This window comes from Alosa alosa, chromosome 6 (genome assembly GCF_017589495.1).
Source record: "Alosa alosa isolate M-15738 ecotype Scorff River chromosome 6, AALO_Geno_1.1, whole genome shotgun sequence".
Lineage (NCBI taxonomy): Eukaryota > Metazoa > Chordata > Actinopteri > Clupeiformes > Clupeidae > Alosa > Alosa alosa.
In genome coordinates this window covers 19,332,935-19,355,294 of record NC_063194.1, presented here as the reverse complement: position 1 = coordinate 19,355,294, position 22,360 = coordinate 19,332,935, and the positions used below count along the sequence as shown (strand labels likewise).

Below are 22,360 nucleotides of genomic sequence, written 5' to 3'. Positions count from 1 at the left end.
TTGTATGTCAGCGTTGAATGGAGGAGAAGTTCGACCTCCTCGTCAGTCCACACGAAGTTTTTCTTCAGAGCCGCCATGGTTGTTGTGTTGACATGGGAAACAGGAAATTACATTTCCGCGCATGCTCGCGGACATACCGGGGTTCTATCACACCACCACCCAGCGGTCTGGAATGCATATCCAATCGAATATCACATACTCTTGCGTCTTCATATAAATAAAGATTTCCCCCTGAGAATGCTCGTCTAAACGCGAATAAAAAAATGAAGACGAGACGCCACTTCTGCGTCTTCTCTTTTCATCGTCATCGTATAAATGTAGCCTCAGTTTCCTGTGGCAGGTGTTCATGCGAAAGAAACAATGAATACACAGAAATCAATGGCAGGGCAAAAGAGTGGTGAAAGAAAGAGACTTCGTCCGAGCTATACTCACATAATGATCCTGCGGTTGAGGAACCAGTATTTCCTACTGTGCCGGTCGTAGCCAATGGGCTCCTGGCGAATGTACGGCCGGCTATTCTGCACCTCGGTGATGCAGTCGCTGACGCCGGGCACCTTGTGCGCCACGCACACCTCGCACTGCCACTCGTCCTCGGGCACCTCCTCCAGTGGCGGCTTGACGCACTCCAGGTGGTAGACGGCCGAGCAGGTCTCGCAGCAGAGCAGGTCGCCCAGCCGGTGGCACACGCGGCAGTGGTCATCGTACTGCACCGTGCCCTCCGACAATAGCTCCTCGCGCGCCAGGTTGGTGGTCAGGAACTGGTCCACCAGGAACTGGAGCACCTTCACCTTGGACTCGAGCGGCTCGAAGGGGTAGCCCTCGGCCTGCTGGTAGCGCAGCGCCGGCCGGTACTCAGGGTCGCTCTCACAGTAGGCGCGCACCACTTCGGGCCACGTCATGCCGTCGATGAAGTAGAGCGTGGAGTTGACACTGTCCTTGAGGTCGGCCGGGCCGAAGGTGGTGTTGGACGAGTCCTCCTCGCGCAGGATGGCCTTGAGCAGGGAGACATGTGTCTCGGCAACAAGCGTGCACTGCTCCTGGCCGGCCAGCGCGGCGCAGAAGTCCTCGAAGCGGAATGTCGAGAGGCGTAGAACGGTGCTGAAGTTGCGCAGCACCTCGTAGATGGCCGCCGCATTGAGCAGCTGCTCGGCCGGGATGAGGAGGTCCTCCGAGGATCTGGGCAGCTCCAAAGCAGGGATCTCCACTTCCTCGAAGACGGGAGAGCGAGGGCGCACCACCCGCGTCTTCCTACGGCCTGAGAGAAGGAACGAGTCAGTGAGATAGGAAGACATCCAACAACAACACCCATAGAGAGTAACTCTAGGCTATATCATACCTCTCATCTGATGCTATATTCCTAAATGTACACACAGAAACGCATCTTCATGTCCACAATATTCCTATTTTCCTTGGAATTCATTTAACTGTGGACTCTAGCCAAATAAAGATTATTTGTAAACAAAAGTGATAAAGCATTAAGCCAGAACAAATATGTTCCACAAAAAAAACTAATTCAAATTGCTCATGCTCAAGGAATGTGATAGTCATTATAATGAAAGATAATATTATTTATTAAGGATAAGTTATTTATTCTCACACACTGATGTATTACACATTGATGTAACCTATTCTAAGACAACCAACAAATGTCTTAATGTAAACTGAATCTTTAACAAACTATTTGCAAATCATTATAATGATCACCAACCAATAACTTTGCAACATAGTAACATAGTTAAGTAACTTTGTAACATAGCCTGGCCATTTTTTTCTGCAACACTACTACTGACGCTCACTTTCAAAACAATGAGCCACATGGTCTGCTGTCACTTCTTGGGCTTTGCTAATGAAGTAGCTAGCACAGCGCCTCATCTACGACCATGTGACTATTGTGTGTGGAGATGTCTTTCATATTCAAAGCAGCATTTATACATTACAAACTATTAAATGACCATCACCCGAAAGTGTTAGTATGTTTACTTTTAGTGAAAAAAATGCATGCCAAGGTTCCATTGCTGGCCAGAACATGTTCAGACCACAAACTTCTGATCCCCAGCTACACTACCAGATATTGACAGTAGCTGACCACGTAGCTACTACTGTAGTTCAGCTGTTCTGCAGGTCAAGGTGGGTCAGTCTACCTTGCTCATAAATAATAATGAGTACTAGAAAGATTGAAGGAAATTGTGCTTAAATAAAGAGCTAAAATAATTCATGGAAAAGAAATGGCTAGCCAGGGTGATCATGTTATCACAGATCTCGAGTGAGCTAACAAGATGGCTAGTTGGCCGATTCGATGTTAACAAATATTAGCGGTAGCTAGCTACAATAGCAACACAGAACAATAAAAGTGCATTAGCAAGCATCCTACATGTGTTAAATATGACAGTGGGATGGATGTGAAAGGGTTTTCAGTATAGGAATACGATTAACTATAGCTGTAAACGACCACACGACTATGCATACAATTGCCAGCCGCTTGCCTCACCAGCTAACAAGCATTCGAGGCCTGTTCTTTACTGCATACTCCATTTTGAGAGTAGCTTCCTGCATATTCTTACAAATACCAAGGACAGTTCATTCACGTAAATTATCCAGACTATAGGAGAGAGGTCAGGCACTGCTTCAGAGAGCCACCTGGGTCATGTTGCTGGTGAGTTTAATTTGGCAAGTTGTTTTACCTTGTGCACTACCGTGGCTGCTGCTTTCGGTACAGTAGCTAGCATCATCGTCGTCCTCCTCGGGTATTTCCTCAGGGTAGTCCGACTCATCATCGATGGCGTCCTCTTCTTCGTCTGTTATAGGCTCTTCGTCGACGTATTCTTCTTCATCTGATCTCAGACTTTCGGCATCTTCATCGTCACTTTCATGGTCATCATACACTATCAGACTACTAGCAGCAGATCGCTTACCTCTCCCTCTTCCCCTGCCTCTGCCACCACCTCTGCCCCTTCCTCTACCCCTTGATACCGTGGTTGATCCCACTCTCCTCCTGCCCCTGGTTGAATGGTAATTTCCTCTCTTGGGAATCTCAAAATCGACCTCATCAGTACCTCTACCCTTTGCCCTTAACCCACGTCTGGGTCTGAGACCCCGCACAGGTCCAGAGGAGGGCTCCTGCATCAGTTGGGTTTTGGGCGGCCTGCCTCTTCTCCCCCTCATTATATATAAAATCTATTATTTTCTAGATCCGTTTTTGCGTGCAATTATCTCAGACGAAACCCCGGATTTTGGGCACTGCCAGAAAGCTGAAGTTCAGTATAATCCGTAGCAAAAGTCCCACTGAGCCCCGGACTCGGGTAACGGCAGAAAGCTCAGAACGAACGGCCGGCGTCCCGCTTCGGGTCGCTCATGGCCGCCATGTTGCTTCCTCTCTCTCCGTCTACTGAAAACAGACAGCAGGCCTAGGGTTGATGTCACGTGGTCTCGCTTGTACAAAGTTAAGTGTTTCTTTTACTGTGATTCTCGCTTGCTAAGGCGCTCGTGGGGCATTGAAGTCCTAATCCTGGGAATCAGCTTGAAGTGTAACATGGTACAAATACAGATATATATGGTAGCAATGTTTAAAATTGTGGATTTAAACAGTTTTTCTAATCAGATGTTTTGTTATATGATATGGTTCTTATCACATAACACTAAAATTAGCAGTTCAAAGAAATGTCAGACAGCCTAAATGTAAATGACAGAAAAAATAGAGAAGGCTCAGATGTGGTCTTTCAGTCTCCTGGTCATTAGGCTGTGTAGATTACACCTACAATAAACCATTGGGTAGCCTACTGTTTACACCTCTACAGAAAAACTATATTTTAATTTGTGAGATTTTGATTTAATTTACTTCAACTCAATACCATCCCTACACAATATCCCTCAGTAGTCACCACATGTCATCTAAATGTATTATCCACCCCAGATACCAACATGGCATTGCAATACATGTCACCATCATTATGATCATTGTCACCATAACAAAATGCTATTGTTTTCATTCACCATTTTTAACAGGATGATAATGTTGTTTGGCTTGTTACATTTTTCAACTTGTCATTGTGGATAGGCCTATTTAGAAACATAACAGGCCTTAACACATTGCACTATTGCTATTGAGCTATGTATGTATAGCCAGTGGTCCATAACCTGGGGGTCGGCAGATTGTATGTGGGGGAATACATATTTTAGGCTAATTCTACATTAATTTTACATTTAACCAAAAACACTGATAACAAATGTGTATGTGTGTGTGTGTGTACATGGGTGAGGGAGAGAGGGGGGGCATGCATGTTTATTTCCTTAATACATATACTACCTTTATGTAGCTATTTCTATCATAGAATTTCTATATAACCCAATCCACATCAGCAATTTTGTTCAATGTCTCACTGAAATGTTAATATTCATTTATTTGCCTTTTACACAGCTTGTCCATTAAGAATTTCACACAATTCCTATATAGTTGCATTGATCTCTTCTCCATCATCTATCTTGATGTTGCCCGTGATGTTTTCATGCAGTCATGTCATACAGCACTACTCACCACAGCTGCCGCTAAACCTTTGTGGTGATTTTATTTGATCATATACATGTGTGTGTATGCTGATTTGATTTACCAGAAAATTGATGTAATACTGTTTGTACAATGTCATGCAACATTTGCTGAAAAATTATGAGACTAAGTCATAAGACTGGACTGTCTGGAAGTTGTAAGATTGAAATGTCAAGGCAGGTAAAAAGAGGAAGTAAAATTAGGTGACAGTGCTTCACAGAGCCAAAACGAATACAGGCCCTACCTAGCAACAAGTAATTACACATAGAACCTGGCCAATACATATTTTTAATGTCTAAATGAGGAGGAGTTTCCACCAATATCCCAAGTTAGAGAAAGGTTCTGATTGGCTAAAAAGGGGCCTGGGTTCTTAGGAGAAAGAGACATCTCCCAGGCCTCTAGAAGCATAAAAGGTAGAGCGCAGGCATATTCAGATCAGATCTCATCGGGGAAGCAGCTGTTACCCATCGCTCTCTTGCCTGACGGTCCAGTCCTGACGCTGTTAGAATTGCATCTTCACTGCAAGACGGCAAATAAAGAATCAACAGTCTTCTGCATCTCTCGTCTTGGTGTTCTCCTTCGGGTCCTTTGACATCAGAGTGCTTATTGAGATTGGAGGTTCGAGAAAGTGGTTAATTTTCCACGACACCTTCACACCAAATATGGGGCGGTATCAGTGCAACAGGCAACAGTGTTTCCCACAGAACTGAATTCCATTTGTGGTGGTTGGTTTGCAGAATTAACTTGAATACAACAGTTTTTAACAAATTAGCACAGCGTGGTTATGATGCTAACCAGATTTAAGCACAATTTAGTACAACCTGGAAAATCATTGTGTGGTGGTCAATGTTGATATTGTGGTGGGCCGCCACAAATAAGTCAATGTATGGGAAACACTGGGCAATGTCCTTGCTTCAGATGGAGAAATGTTTCTTCATTTTAAAGTGGTTGTTCAGGAACTGTTCAGGACCAGGGTGCATCTCAATTCTCTATCTGTCCTCCTCCCTTCCACCTGTCCTAACCCCTCCCTCTAATTCATTTTGTGAAGGAAACAAGGATGGAATGTAAGGAGGATGGAGGAATCAAGGAGAGACAGATATGACTGAGAAATGAGATGCCCTGCCCACTCACGCATCACTTTTAAGAGACGTCAATTACTGATGATGCGGTGAAACATCACTTCTAGGCTACAATAAACAGACCATTGTTACACACAAATTGCAGAGATTGAACTTACCAAAGCTTAAAAATTGACCCTGATAATAAGGTAATGTTTGATATTTCTTGAAACATTAAAGGTGCCATGTGTAAGAATTGAGGTAAAAATATCCAAAAAATGAGCTACACGCATCAAAAGAATGAGAAGAAATAAGGGCGATGATGTCATTAAAAAATGACAAGGTATAGTGCTGCAGATATATCAACCTGAATTAGCATGCTAAATTACTAGCCACAGCCCGACAGGTGTCATAATACCAGTTTCGGCCATGGGAGGCAGTATGCGGGCAACATAACCGCCAGCCAAACTGCAAGACACGTTTCCCAGTTGTTACTCTAGGGTAGACCATCTTACTTTCTGGAGGTATACTGCCCCCATTTTTTATGAAATGTGGAGTATGAAATTATTTTTCGGCAGACATTACACATGGCACCTTTAAATAACGAATGAACAAAACAGGCATCAACTTTTTTTTATAGTTTGCATGGTAGGCTAGTTGATGATAATTCCAGCATATAAAAATATTTTCTTGGTCCATCTACTCATTTATTGTTGCTTTTCACCTGGGCAGCTTGCACCAATGATCGCACAATTCTGACTAAAAACGCTTCTGCATATGATGCTCTTGTGTTTCCTTGCGTATCGGCCCTTCCACGTCTCTCCTCTCTCCTCGTTCTCACCTCCGCTGGTTGCAATTAGACAAATCAGTTTGAACGATTTCCGGGGCACGAGCGGGAGGGCCGAGGAGAGAGGCCGCATGCAAATAGACATTTCAGATTCAGCCCAGGTGTGGCTTCTAGAATACTGAAATAAATGCACTGACTTGTCTGCACTCATTCTTCGGCAGATACATCTCAGACATAAATAGATGTAAAGATGTTTTTATTATGACCGCCGCGCAGCGATAGGTTTAGTCAGATTTTTTTCTTTTTTCTTTTTCGTCATGTTCAAATTTCTGTCAAGGATTCCCGGGACACTGAAAGACCGGGGTAGACGAAACTTGGTGGGCATGTAACCTCATATGGATAGCATGGAACCATCGTTTTTCGTTTTGATCTATAGCCCCCCCGCTGGACTGCACCCCCCGAAAGGAGGGTAGGGCAGACACAGTTTTCTGTGAATATCTCGAGAACCGTAAGGTTTAGGAGGACCATTTTTTTTGTATGTTGATCTCAAGGGGCCATGTCAACCCATTCCATAACCACTCATTTCATGTATAGCGCCACCTAGTTAAACACAAAAAAGTAAAAATGAGGTGTTGTAATCGCAGGTATCTGTGACCTAACATAGTCAAAACTGCACGAAATTGGAAGTGTAGGATCATTATGACACCCTCTGAAAGCACACCAAGTTTCGTGGAATTCCGTTCATGGGGGGCCACACAATAAATTAATTTATGTTACTATACACCAACTGGCCTGTAGGTGGCCGGAGACAGTTTTCTGTGAATATCTCGAGAACCGTAGGGCCTAGGAGGTCCACCTTTTTTTGTATGTTGGTCTTAAGGGGGCATGTCAACCCATCCCATTACCACTTATTTCATGTATAAAAAGCAAATTAAAAAGCAAAAAATTAGGTGTTTTCATCATAATATCTCTGGCTGACAAGGTCAAAACTGCACGAAATTAAAAGTGTAGGATCATTATGACACCCTCCAAATGCATGCCAAGTTTTGTGTACTTTTGTTCATGGGGGGCCTTACAATAAAATAATTGATGTGTACATTTAGTAACGTACACCAACAAGGATTCCCGGGACACTGAAAGACGGGGGTACACAAAACTTGGTGGGCATGTACCCCCACATGGATAGCATGGAACCGTCATTTTTCGTTTTGATCTGTAGCCCCCCGGCTGGACTGGACCCCCCGAAAGGAGGGTAGGGCAGACACAGTTCTCTGTGAATATCTTGAGAACTGTAGGGCCTAGGATGACCATTTTTTCTGCGAACACGTTCACCACCAGGGCTGCACTGGTCAGCTTCTGCAGCACAGAGGAGGCAAAGTGGAGCAAGTCATGTACTGTAATTCGACCTTCATGTTGTGGGTCATGTTGGAGATCTCATGCCAGATGCTGAGGACATCAATTTTCTGTATCAGGACGAGGCGGCTCTTGCTGCTGCTGCCGGGCATTTTGGCTGTCCATTCGTTGATGCCAAACAGGACCTGGCCTGTCATTTGGCTGGAATTGAGCACGTCGTTGATTAGGCTGTGGGACGAGCATCTGATCAGGAATGCCACCCAGTTGACATTACACATCTTGTTGGGAACACAAGTAGCACCTTGGAGATCAGGATCTTGCGTCCCTATTGGGTGTCTAGCGATAGGATGAGGATGCTCAGAGTGCAGCGTAGTGGGTGAACCATTGTCAGGAGCAGCACCATCAGAAACATGCACACCCGTACTAAGATGGCTATGGCGGTAAGGTCATAGGTCACACTGAAAATCATCCATACCAACAGTAAGGCAGCCATCAACACAGAGACCAGAAGGCAGAGGAGGAAGAGGATGAGGAGCTCAAAAGCATTTAGGCTTAGAGTTGACATCCCATAGAAACCTCAGCAACCTGGAAACTTGCGACTGAGATGATCTGAGAGAGAGAAATTTATCAGGGAGATTGTGGTCAAGAAGGTACAGTATGTAGTCATGTGATTACATGAGCATAACTTAATGTGATATATTGATAGAATTGTTAATATTGAGACATAAGCATTTCATGGAAAAAGTAATGTGTGAATATTTGCCAGCATGCACTACTCATGAAAGCACACAGAAGCACACGTGTCAATACATATGTGCAGTATCTGCTAAAGGACTAACAACTGTACTCTCGTTTGAGCCAAGCCATCTCCCACTGCCATGCTTGATTGCAGGCTTTAGAAACATGAAGGAGTAACATCTGTATGCAAACATAATATAGAGTTTTACAGTATATTTAGTAGTTTCAATATTATATTCAACATAAAGTTTTTCAGATAGATAGATAGATAGATAGATAGATAGATACTTTATTGATCCCCAGGGGAAATTCAAGGTCTCAGTAGCATACAGACAACACACACACATTTTTCAAATGCATTTTAAATCAGGAGCACCCTTTATTTCTGTTTTGTAAATATAATAAATAATAAAACATACAACAATACAAGGGCTACCAGACTGATGGTTCCCTGAAATGGAAAATTATCACCAGAAAAAAAAACTAAATATCAAATGGTTAAATCATGTACAAAAATATTTGTTGACTTTATCTTTTCAACAACAGTGACAAACAGGCTTAATGGACAATCTGCTCAACAAACTAGGGGTGGATCTGAGTTTTACGTGTTTGTGTAAGAGAGAGAGAGAGAGAGAGTCACTGAATGAGTGTGAGAGAGAGATGGTTGGAACTGTTGTTCTTAGTTCCTCATAGTGGCCCAACCCCAATGAATCTCTCTCTCTCTCTCTCTCTCTCTCTTTCTCTGTCTATCTCTCTCACACACACACACACACACACACACGCATAAGTGATATGGCAGAGTGCCCGTGCACTGCCATGCACACCCCACACACACACTTCAATCTAACACCTGAGAGCTGCCCCACCCTGATAAAGAGCTGAAAAGGGCATGCAGTGATACCTCTATGTCAGACATATTGGCGATCTCTTGCAAGACAATGAAAACATTAACTTCCAATTTCAGAAGATGACTTTAGCACAAGGGCGAACAAAGGCAATGAAGAAGCCATATACCTAACGCTGCCATAACACTGAGGAAATACTGATATAATATGCTGTGGAAAGGGCAAAACGCTCCTTCTATAAACTCATCTGCAATCCGAACATGAATGCATGCCTTCTGATGGTCTTTTCATGCACCCTAGTGCCAGAAATAAATATGTGGGAAAAAAATAATTGTTGAATTACTCAGACCCTCTCTGTCTGTGTTTAGATGTTTTACTTCCATGTTCTATTAGGAAATGCACTTCTATTTTATAGGCTATATATTGTCATAAAACCTAATTGTTGAGTTTTAAAGAATTAAATACAAAACAGGACATTGTTTCCCAAAAGAAATCTTTTATGAGTATCAAAAGAGTGTATGTGTCTGTCTGATCATTTGACCTAGGCCAACTGTCTCATCAATTAGCGGAAACACAACGCGCAAGTGATGTTGGGTAACGCCACTTCTGTTTACGTTCAAACCAAACAGAGAGCTAGCTCGCTACTCCCTCCCTCCCCCTCCTTCACGTGCTGGAATAGTTTGTTATGTTTTTATGGTACAGGTTGGACCAGGTTGTTTTTGTTGCCGTTTTTAGAGCCTGGGCTGTCCACAGTGACCACATTTTTTACAGTGTATTCAGGGCACAGGCAGCTAGCGGATGGTGAGGTGATGTTTGCTGTATGTGACAGAAACCACGTCACATCGCTCAGAGCGCCTTTAACCAACATTCCTATTTGACTGTATGTTTTATGCTGATAAGAATTGTCTTTTAGTTGGTTTTAAAGTTGTCTATTATATATTATATTATATTATATTATATTAATTGATTATAATAATCTATTAATGTATATTATATATTATATTATGTTAATCTATTAGGCCTATATACATTTGGGCAGCCGTGGCCTACTGGTTAGCACTTCGGACCTGTAACCGGAGGGTTGCTGTTTCGAACCCTGACCAGTAGGCACGGCTGAAGTGTCCTTGAGCAAGGCACCTAACCCCTCACTGCACCGGGATTAGTGTGTGCTTCACCTCACTGTGTGTACACTGTGTGCTGTGTGTGTTTCACTAATTCACGGATTGGGATAAATGCAGAGACCAAATTTCCCTCACGGGATCAAAAGAGTATACTTATACTTATGTGTATTCTTTCATGACCACCTGAAGGCATGATTGCATCAGTGAAATTCTGCAAAAACCAAATTCATTTGAGCAATTTGATCTTACAGTATATCTTCACAGCACAGTTAGTTTCGTACACAGTTTTGGCATAGGTCCAGGACTCACACATCACATTAATGGAGACTATCCTTCCCCATGGAGACTATCCACATCACTCTAATGGAGACTATCCTTCCCCATGCAGAAAAAGCAGAATGCACAGGGCAGCTGATGACATATGCCTGCCTCATAAAATTCACGTTGCTAAGTATGATGCAACTCAGCCATTGACCTGGATAATGGGTTACATATGGTGCATACAGTACAGACAATTTTACACAAGCTCTACTAACCCAATAATGTTACATATCACAGGTGTCCAGAGTTGCTCAATGCACATTAATGTAAAGTCATGTGCAATATGATGCAGAAAAAAAAAGTTATGGAAAGAAGGCAGAGACGGGAGAGTTTGTGCCAGTACTACATTGAAGGACCACTAAATAATATGTGTGTGTGTGTGTAGACTTTGACATGACAAAGCACAAATCAGGTTACTCACCACAAGTGGTTTGTTTGGAAATGTGAGATCTACAGTTTGCTGTCCTCATGCTCTGTTACAGTGTTCCATCTACACCACTGTCTACACAACTGTTGATGCATTATGGATTGTGACCCATGTTCTAATCTGGTATGGTCTGAACTGATACATTGGGGTTGAACAATGGGATAACCTTGATCAGACCCTGGTGGTGTGAAAGGGTGCAGAGCAGAAACAAAACATGGCCTACCGTGGAGGGTGAGCGGTCTCATGGAGGGTAAAGTGATACTGGCACAAGCAAGCTTTTTAAGTAATGACTTTAGGTGGTTTAAAGGTGCCATGTGTAATGTCTGCCGAAAAATTATTTCATACTCCACATTTCATAAAAAATGGGGGCAGTATACCTCCAGAAAGTAAGATGGTCTACCCTAGAGTAACAACCGGGAAACGTGTCTTGCAGTTTGGCTGGCGGTTATGTTGCCCGCATACTGCCTCCCGTGGCCGAAACTGGTATTATGACACCTGTCGGGCTGTGGCTAGTAATTTAGCATGCTAATTCAGGTTGATATATCTGCAGCACTATACCTTGTCATTTTTTTAATGACATCATCGCCCTTATTTCTTGATGCGTGTAGCTCATTTTTTGGATATTTTTACCTCAATTCTTACACATGGCACCTTTAAACATCAACAAAACTGACCAGAAGGAGAAAACTTGTTGAAGATGTGACCACTGGGAAAGAAGTTGAATTTAGTTAACCAGTGATTTGTGCTATATGGTCCTATATGGCTACATGGAGCCTGAAAGGTTTATCTAATACTGCAGGTGAACTTGAAAAGGCTTGCTTAATTAGCATGCATAGAAGTTGTAATTCATGGTTTAGCAATTCCACAATGCTGGCACAGGTCTTAAGCAATTAGAGATGAAAATGCATTCAACTCTGGTTGACTTCACACACTCTGCCCTCTCTATAGTTACTGATAATGGGAATTTTCATTAGATTTTTTCCGCAGAGAAAGCATTTCCTGTTATTTGGATGATTTATATTGCACATTTGATTTAATGGTATTTACATCTTTAGTGAACCTTTGCTCTGCTATTGTATTCTCTTCTGTTTATTTAAAGGAACTATTTACTTTAGCTCTTTTTCATAATGCAGCACAGCAAGATGACAAAAACACACCCACATGAAGCATTAAATAGGAGGCCACCTGCAGAAAGGGAACAATCATGCACTCTTAAAATGAATGTGTTGTCCCTATCTGGACACAGAGATCTGTTAAAAACAACGCAAGTCGTGTTGTTTTCAACACATTCGTTTTAAGAGTGTGGTGGGAACTGATTTGAAAAAGAACAGAAAAATAATTGAAGTAGCCTAAACAAGGAATGGCTATCAAGGAAGCACAGGTTGGCCATGCCAGAACAGTGACAAATGGCAGGCTACTTAGGCATAACGGCTTGCATAAAGAAGGTATACCTAAATGTTTTAAATAAGAGTGTAAAAATTGTTTGGCGAACGTAGGCCTAGGCCTATTCACTCATCCTTGACAACGGGTAAAATGGAGAATTATGCTAAAAACTCATTGCCATATTTTGTCTTGAGAATTTTAAAAACAGGTTTGGCTCAGGAAGGAAGTGGATTGAAATGTAATTACACTGATAATCCTACAGGAGGCAATCTGCCCCAGCCTATGGAGGCCAATGTCGCAGCCGCAGTGTAGGCAGTGAGCCTAGAAGGACTCTGAGCCTGGACAATTTGCAACCTTCCAGATGCGAATAGCCTACTTGGGATACTTTTTGTTCGATCATGATGTAATTGTAGCAAGTTATGGTCATCTTGAGACAAACTTGCAAAACGAATAATTATATAATTAGCATATAGGCTACTTTGTTTTACAAAAGGCTAATATTTTTGGGTTGCCTCTATCGTGCGCAACTGTGTTTTTAAAGCAACACGTTTAATTGTGAATGACTACGCCTGTAGCAGTAGCCTAGCCTAAAGCCTATATTGATGTTGGCGCATGTGACTTCGTGTGATATAATAATATAAACACACTTTAAGCTCTGGATGTGAATTTGGTTACCTTAGTCGACCTGTAGGACCAGCTGTCACACGTGACATTACATGGCAACGATCTCATCCCAGATGTGACATCACATTACCTGGCATGAGGCCTCAGATAAACAGAATATTGCACTGTTGTCTCTGTGCGTTACATAAAAGGGCTATCTCATTTGCTTAAAAGGCAAGGTGTTCAAAAGAGCACCGGCACCAGTATCTGATCTAAGCAGTAAAGCGCCTTTGGGGCTGTGTTGTTGCACATTCATTCAAACATCCCATTTGAATTAGTGGCCTACTATTGTTATGGGACATTCAGCTAAATATGTTCTTTCAATTTTCAAATGAATCAATTTTCAGCCCTCACACATATATTCATGTTCAACTTCTGATTCATATTTAGATATAATATAGCAAGCAATATCATAAAACCTGGACATATGGATAGCCTAAAGAATCCGCACCAGAAAGTCTGAAGCCAAAAGGTGTTTGAGATGAAAAGATAAAAAAAAGTGAAATTCAAAGAAGAAATCCTTCCTATTCTGCAGCAATCCACCACTTTTCCAAGCTTTGAAATACATGTTGATCCTCTTTGCAAAAAACTGGTAGTAGGGTTTTACTTAAGCTGCATGAGGCAGGGCTAATGCCATTTGGCAGCTGTGGCACAGGCAGAGAAAATGACCCGAGTCTGACCCTCTCCAAGGGCTAAATGGTGGAGGTCAGACACAGACTGGCAAGGAGCGTGGCCCAGGGGATGTGTGGCGTGGCTCTGATATTTTTTGCTCTTTAATCCTTTGGGTCTGGTTTTGTAATTGTGGATTTCATTCTAGACTTGATTGTCTGCCGGATGCTGGTCGACATTGTTTTTTTTTCAAAAGCTAAAGCACCATCTTTAAGAATGAGGCACACATGGAGAAATCCTTTTAATACATTGCTTCACTTTGTCTCCTCAGACACAAATACCAGCGTGGAGTGATCTTGAAACACCAGAGACCTTCTGTGGTGTAGCTAGGGACAGAAGCGTGCAGGAGTTACCAGACTGTAGCTAATGCAATGTTGGAGATCTCAGTGAGCAGTAAGACATCACTGAGCATGGCCAGGACCTGGGGCAGCGCCCGGCTCCCCTTGTACCACATCCATGTCACCACCCAACCCCCCACGTCTGAGGACTGGGGACAGCTAGACTACCGAGATGGCTGGGTGGGGGTGACCATTCATTCCTTCTTTGGCCCCAGGACGGGGAGGAAGATGCTTAAATGATGTTACTTGATGATGCTATAGAAATTCCCTTTCATGTCAAAACTGCAGTTGGATTGTTCACAACACTAGTCAGAGAACATTTAAACAGAACAATGCATCTCTAAAGGCATGAAGTATTTTGCACTGCAATATGTTATGGCATTTCTTTGCTAAAGAAGTTAAAAGTTTATCTTTTAATACTTTAAAGAAATCATGGGGGAAAATCTGTCTAAAACCATACAAAACACAAAACATTTTAGATATTTTCTATATATGCATGTTTGAACAGCCAACACACGGAACCCCAACACATGTTTTTTAATAATTTCCATTTTATTAATTGAAAACAAAAACAAGAAGGCAAATAAAAAAGAGCATAAAGATGAGACAAACAGAGAAGACAAAAAGTGAAGGGAAACAGTAAAACAAACACTGAGTATCATCATTATCATTCATGGGGAAAAGACAAGGCCTGACACTTTGACAGGAAGGGGGACTTGCACACTGTGGGGTTTGGGGTGGGAGTAGGAGCTCAAGCAGCAGGTCGGACAACTGACACGCCAGAGAAAAGGCACTATCCAGAGAGAACAGAATGAAACAAAACAAAACAAAAACTCATCATCATAATCATCAACACAACAAAAACAAACAGAACAAAGAGAACACGCAACACTACAAATCAAAATGGCTAACATCGAAAGTGCTCAACCACACACAGAAGACTGAGAAAGACTTTACACCTCATAGCGCTGATGTCAACTCATCAGGAAAAAAACAAACAAACAAAAACAATTTAATTCTCAATGCTTTCTTTACATTATTATTATCATCATCATCATCATCTTTGTTGTAATATATATTTTCTGCAGTGCCTGTCAACTGGCTATTACATTACACAACAATATGGATCTCATCTGTGGGGACTGCATCCCCGGTGTGAAGTAGTGAGTTTTCTGCGCGGGCGTGTCTCATAGGTTTCATACCGACCTATGAATTTCATCCTGTCTGTGCTGTTTAATACAAAAAAGTTACACCTCAACTGGGCTCATGCTTGAAGTGACGCATATTTATTTATTTAAAGCCCTCTGACCGCTCTTCCCTCATGACGGTGTCTGCCGACAGGGCAGCTACATTCTCGGCAACGAGAAGACGATGGCTGCAATAAATATGTTGGCATTTAAAAAAACAATCTGGCCACCGGTCCAATTTCACATTAAAATGACCAACCACAGTATGCTCCCAACACCATCACAACTGTTCTCCATCCGCTTTTACTCTTGGAAATAATAAAAAAAAAGCACTTTCGCGCCCAGGTACAGAAAAAAAACATATAAGCAGGAAGAATGATTTTTTAAAAAAAAAAATGGAATCATTGATGATAAAATATGCCATTTTTTATCTCTTTGTTTCTTTATCTGACCCTCTCAGATAATGCACAAAAATGATACTGACGCTATAGCACGTCCCAGAGCTGCTAGATTCTCATCCACAAACATAATTTATACTTTAGAAAGAAAAAAAGAATCTTTAAAAAAAAGTTGCAAGGTGAAACAGACAAAACACATACAAATATATATAATATATATTCTTTAAAAAAATGGATTCTCTCAATAAGTGATTTCTTCACATAGCCCACAGCTGATGTCCAATGCTCTTGCAGACATGATCCTGTGTCTGGTAACTTTTACTGCATTCACAGGACGGGTGGTACTCTCTATTTTTGTTGTTTTTTTTTTTTCTTAATTATAATTTTTCTATCTTTACATGTAATATATATATATATTTTTGAAATTATTTAACTTAAAACAGCGTTAGGATTTTATTGGTAATCCATTAAAGTGATTAAAACATGCAGTAAGAAAAAGAAGAGAGCCCAGAAGAAAAAGCAAAAGAAATAAGGTAAAATACAAAAAAGAAAGAAAAAAAAAAGAGCAGAGGACAAACAGACAGCGGAGGGAATCTAAGCCACAGGTCTGGCATTCCACTGTGATAGGACACCAGTTGTGATGCTCCTTTGAAGCTGATTTCTGTTCGTTCTGGAACCTTCTCCAGCTGAAGACAGACGTTTTAAGTGGAGCAGTTATGACTAAGCTTTCATTGAAGTTGTCAGAAAAAGAAATAAAAAAAAAAAAAAAAACATTCTCAGGATTTTTTTTAAGTTGCTGTTTTTGTGTGTGTGTGTGTTCATTTTGCTTTTTCTCTGGAGAGGCTACGCCTTGGTCTCCTCCACTCCTCATTTTTGTAATTCTTCATCCTTTCTTTCCATCTAAGATTTCTGTTCTTCTGCCCATTTCTTCTCTCCGGATGTGCAGGCATGAGTGTTAGTGTGTGTGTCCATGTGTATGTGCATATGTGTGTGATAGTGTGGGGAGGCAGGGGGACAAAAAAAGGATCTGGGGTTGGTTCTGTGGGTGGGATCGTTTTTTTTTGTTGTTGTTGTTGTTGTCTTGTTTTCTGTGTTATTTACATGTTCCGGTTCACAGGTGTGACGTAGTTGCGCGGGAACATGCCCGTCTGACCGTGGCAGGCGCCTTTCCACCAGTTGGGGTCAGAGTTGTCCAGCACCTGGATAAAGTCGCCGCGACGGAAACCAAGCTCGCCCTCCTCCTGGGGGTCGAAGTCGAAGAGCGCCTGCACATACGATGGATGCTGTGGAAGAGTGATGTGGAGACAGACAGGGGGAAAGATAACAAGAGAGATTAGGCTACTTTCCTGAGAATACACAACACAAGAGTACAGCACTAGCACAATACTATCAAACATACCCAAAGAAATTAAACTCCAAGGTCAGCTGACCCATGGTCTCTGGTATATTCACATATATGCTTAACTGTGACTAATTCAGTAATTCAGATGTGCAAATCAGTATGCATGTGCAAATCAGTATGTACGTATGTTTGAGTGTGTGTGTGTTTGTCTGTTAGTATGAGACGTGTTACGATATACCTGCTGTGGTGAGTTCTGCTGTGCGTACATGTACATAAGCAGTGCATCTTTCCCCTTACCTGAGGGACCTGTTCAATGTCCCGTAAGAAGATCTGCTGGTTCCGTGACACTGAGGTAGAGCGGTGGTAGTCCACCAGCTCATTCAGAGAGTTAAACTTCACCACCCACAGGAAATACTTCCCTGCCCCGTCACGCAACACTTTGAAGTGTTGGACATCATTTCCAAACCTAGAGAGAGAGAGAGAGAGAGAGAGAGAGAGAGAGAGAGAGAGAGAGAGAGAGAGAGAGAGAGAGAGAGAGAGAGAGAGGAGGAAGGAAGGAGGAACCCTTGTCAGTTGTCCATCGGAAACATGATGAGCTCTTCTGAAGGCCTTTGAAGACCTCATTTTCAAAAAGCCAGGTCATGTCAGGGCAGGGCAGGCAGATGAAAGTAATGTAAGAGAGAGTGTGAGTGTGTGTGTGGTGACAGCACTGGGGTCATTATCTTTGATGATGCCCTCCACCCTATGGCGGGGTGAGCCCAGGTGATGCTCCCACGCCACATGCCTCTCGAGCCCCCCCCCCCAGACGCCAGCCTGAGGGCTTATCCTCAGTGACGGGCACAGGTGGGGGGGAGGGGGGCGGGGGCACGCCCTTATGGCTGATCGCCGTGCTTGGATGAGTAGGCGATCAAACGGCCAATTAGGTAGATGCCTATCGGTCAGGCGTTTGCATATGGGACCCAGCACAAAGGGCCGGACAAGGGAGTTTGTGACCGTGTGTGTGACTGTGTAAGACAGTGACTCAGTTCGGGGGGCAGACAGGAGACGCGCTGCGGTGGAAGAGGAAATGCTTGTGCCTGCGTCAATGTTGTGTAAGAGGCTGTGATAGAAAGAGGAAGCTGAGGGCTCAAGATGCTGCAGGTGGAATGACTGGTGTGAAAGTGGAAGCTGACCACCAAGAGGCAGGTGCCAAACAGACACAAACTTCCAGCTATCACAATCAAATGGTCACATGTGGTCATTTCTAACGAGAAAAAATGACGAACACGCTGTTATTTTGGGCCTAAATATTTCCAGGAAAGGTGAAGGCATCTTCAACAGTGTGTAACGCGTGTGACTGTGTTGGTCAGTAGTGGTCTTACTTGACGGAAAGGGAGAAGTCTCCTGGCGCGCTCTCGCTCTCTCGGATGAGGAAGGCCCCGTCGTGTCTCTGTTTGTTGAGCATCTCCTCCGCCCGAGCCCGAGGGATCTTGCCAAAGAACCACCTGGCACGGCAAAGACAGCACAGCACAGAGACTCAGATGGCATCACACATAACAGTACACAGAGCACAGCAGTCCAACAGAAACAGCACCGGTGCTCTCAAAACAAACCAACACCTGCTCCAGAAGGAGGCTGCAGGTAATGCTTTGATTTAGAGGCTTCAAACGGGAATGATTTTATTTTGCATTTAGACATTTACTCAATTGGCACACACTTTTAGAGGAGTGACAAAAAAGTGAAATAGAGCACAATTTAGACAAACACTGGCCACTGGAAAAAACACTACAAACGTAGTGACTGAGGTAGTTTGGAGGCTCATAGGAAAACGGGACATGAAGGAAATAAAGTGGGCAAGTGCTGTCAAAAAAATAAAAAAATAAAATAAAAACACCTTCCTTCCTGTAATGGATCACCTTTTTACAAGCAAATCCAGCACTTAAATGTGAAGGAGAAGAGGCCGATTTTCAGTGGTGGTGGGGGAGCCTTTTTCAAAAAAAATTATACTGCATTAACTACGTGACCAGAAAGAGGGGACAGGAAAGCAAGAAAAAATTAGAGTGCAATTATAGGCCAGGGAGGGAGAAAAAGATGGACAGAGAAAAAGGAAAGCAGCAGGAGTGCTTCAATAATTGAAAAGGCCTGGTTGGAGTAGAGTGGTGTGGGCAAGTGAGTGGTGGTGCCGCCAGCAGCACTGGCATGTCGGAGTGGAGTACGGGTGTTTGCATGCGCGTTTCATGTGGGCAGAACATGGCCAGCCTTGGGGACAGTTCCTTCTGATAAAAGAGCCGGTGGAGCAATTAACCTGGACACGGAAAGGCGTACAGACTGAGTCACGCTGGGACTGGAACTTGAACGTGCATGCACACACGCATACAAACACACACACACACACACCATCACACACACACAGTCCTTAGGCAGTGTTCCTCTCTAGGCTGTTAATATTGTTGAAATTAACAGTGTCATTTCAAGGTTATTTCCTTGATCCCGTAAGTAAACATAAACAGTTCCCGGTTGGTAGCCTGAACCAGGGCAAAGTCTAAGCATACCACACAGGTAAAAGGCACTGACCAGTGGGTAGACTGTGCCTCAGATACAACAGCCCCAACACTGCCTAACGGTTCCTCTTCACTGGCCATTTTCTTTCAACCAATACAATTAACATGAATGAGTCCGAATTTTTAGTATGATTAACTAATTAATGATTACAATTAACATGAATTTGAGTGACCAAAGTGACTTACATTTGTCAGTAGGGATTTAACTTTTATTGGAATGAATTGAAGGTAGGGGAGTAGTAGCCCAGCTCCTTAACCAATGTGGTGGGATTAGGTAGGGAGTAGTGGAGAAGTAAATTCTACTTTGTAACACAAACCACGACAGTGTCTGCCACACAGCCACGAATGTGTCTCCTACTTCTCCAAGGCTCCTCTTCCCTTTGGACTGTTCTTATTGCTTACATATTTGCATCAACCAAATTACCTGATGTACAAAGCACGTTATCTTTCGAAGGGTTGAACAGTCTGCCACGGCTACTAATTTATTTCCTCAAATATAGGGGAATGAAAGGATGCATTCCAGCTCAGACAAGGCTTGCATAAACAAGGGATATATCTCCAGGCAGATGGGCTAGTCAGATTAAACTAAATAGATTACGGTGGCTAAAGAAGACATTTATCTTGTTAGTGACTGGCAAGTTTGCTAACAAACCTCTTATAAATCGCAAGCTACAAACCCCCTCTCGCAATCTACTATCTATTTCTCTCTGGGCTGGCTCATTGTTTTGCTTGTCCAGCGATGCGGGCAGCTATCGCCACGCGGCAGGGTGGACGCAGACCGGAGGTTCAGCGTGCCTGGAGCCGCCTGGTGTCACTGGGGTGCGAGACGCCTCCACCGCCACCACACCCCAACCAGTGTCACATGGCGGTCATTAGGTCCTGTGACATGGCAATACTGACCGTGGTTCACACTTACACTGGGTACTTCCAGAGACAGACACACACACACACACACACACACGCACACATATAATGTTGTGCCAGAGCTGGCATGGCTAAAGGGGGGTGGTGGTGGATGGGGTGCCTTGTTAACAGACCACACATGGGTCATATAGGCTGCATCAGAACACCGACATGAACACGTGCACAGAAAGTAAAGGTGGATGTGTGTGTTTGTGCACTTCTGACAAGCCTCAAGCATCACAGAACTCTACGCTGAGTAAAAGAGAGAGTGAGAGAGAGAGAGGGACGATTCCAACAAGGAAGTAGTATAGCAGCCCTTCAGGGCAAACTCCACCTAATTGTACTAACTCTACCTATGGGGTCTGGGGTCACATACCACATCCACTCCTTAACACTGTAACATGGACACACACACACCTTTGTACACACACTAACACATAAAAAGCACCTGTTGAACAGTGCCATCTGAATCAGATTGCCATTACTAGAGCACCAAATAACCAATCAGGGCTAATTGATAACCATCATTCATAAACCACATGTTCATAAACCACAAGTGTAATGTACACACACGCACGGACACACACACACACAAAGAAGAAGGAGCACTGAACCCAGAGCTAGCATTGTTATCAATGCATAAAACGGCTTCAGTGGTAACTGGGGGCCTGGACCTACCTAAAGTATGAGTCAAAAAGATCAGTCACTGGTTTGGAGCAGTACTACATCAACCACCAGCGCCGCCATTACCAGTGTTGTAATGTAGCGGAGTACAAATACTTCGTTACTGTACTTAAGTAGAAATTTCACGTATCTGTACTTTACTTCGCTATTTAAATTTATGTCAACTTGCACTTTTACTCCACTACATTTCCTAGATAAAATGTATACTTTTACTCCATTATATTTCCACTAAGCATCTTCGTTACTCGTTACTAAAACATAAAATTAGAAAAAATGTGTGCGACTGCAATAAGGGAGGTTTGGCGAATCACTGCTCCTAGATTGCATTAAGCACACTCCATACGCCTCTTGCCATCTATTTCAGCTCTTGTTTGTTGCTAAAGGAGGAGGACGACAACTGAAACCGCCATGGAAGCACGAGCACCTACTGGAGGACCTCCCCGTTATCATAGGCGACCACCCGGCGATAGTGGTGAACTCGGTGAACAGGGTAGTGGTGAATATAACGCCATACACCCGTGGCCGTATTTGCAAGAAATGTTTCTGTACATCAGCTACCTGCCCTAGCGGCCTGTGAAAGGCTATTTATCCATAGCATCACAGGAGTTGTCTTCAGTCCAAGAAGAGTAAGACTGAATCAGGCCCTGGGTGGGTAATCGGGAGAATTCCCGGTGGGCCGCTTCACTTTTGGGCCGGTCGAGGAAACAAATATTGACATTTGTCACGTTAGTCTATCTTTTCTTAAAGTAGGACACGTTCCGCATTCTGTGCATGACACCAATGCAATGCCTCTGCATGGGTTGTAGCCTACGTGAGGGAGTTCTCCCCTCCCAAAGAGTTGGTTGGGTCCATATAGCCCGTCTTTTCCAAAAAGTTTTCTCAGATACGGATAGCCAAGCCGGCCCTACAGATCAACCAGTCGACCACTGAAAATTATGAGCCCGAAATTAGTGATGAGGAGGCCATGACTACAGGGACAAGTAGAGAGGATAAATTAAAGTTATTTAATGTAAGAAAGAGCAATTACCCTACATGATAAACCTATATGCCTTGTTTGCTCAGA

The 22,360-nt window shown here is 43.2% G+C and overlaps 2 protein-coding genes across 3 annotated transcripts in view; both read right to left on the bottom strand.

Moving 5' to 3' along the window:
* bptf (bromodomain PHD finger transcription factor) overlaps positions 1-3,434 on the bottom strand; it is a 30,198-nt gene extending 26,764 nt beyond the window's left edge. The window contains 2 exon segments of the mRNA XM_048245104.1: positions 433-1,255; positions 2,682-3,434. Of these exon segments, the coding sequence (XP_048101061.1) occupies positions 433-1,255; positions 2,682-3,162 (1,304 nt within the window). The 5' untranslated portion in view covers positions 3,163-3,434.
* Positions 3,435-14,776: 11,342 nt separating this feature from the next.
* grb2b (growth factor receptor-bound protein 2b) overlaps positions 14,777-22,360 on the bottom strand; it is a 34,977-nt gene continuing 27,393 nt past the window's right edge. For both annotated transcript variants that reach the window (XM_048246582.1, XM_048246583.1), the window contains exons 4-6: positions 18,532-18,654; positions 17,468-17,636; positions 14,777-17,111 (exon numbers count right to left, since the gene is read on the bottom strand). In XM_048246582.1, coding sequence (XP_048102539.1) covers positions 16,926-17,111; positions 17,468-17,636; positions 18,532-18,654 — 478 coding nt within the window. In that variant the 3' untranslated portion in view covers positions 14,777-16,925. The remainder of the gene's footprint in view (positions 17,112-17,467; positions 17,637-18,531; positions 18,655-22,360) is intronic.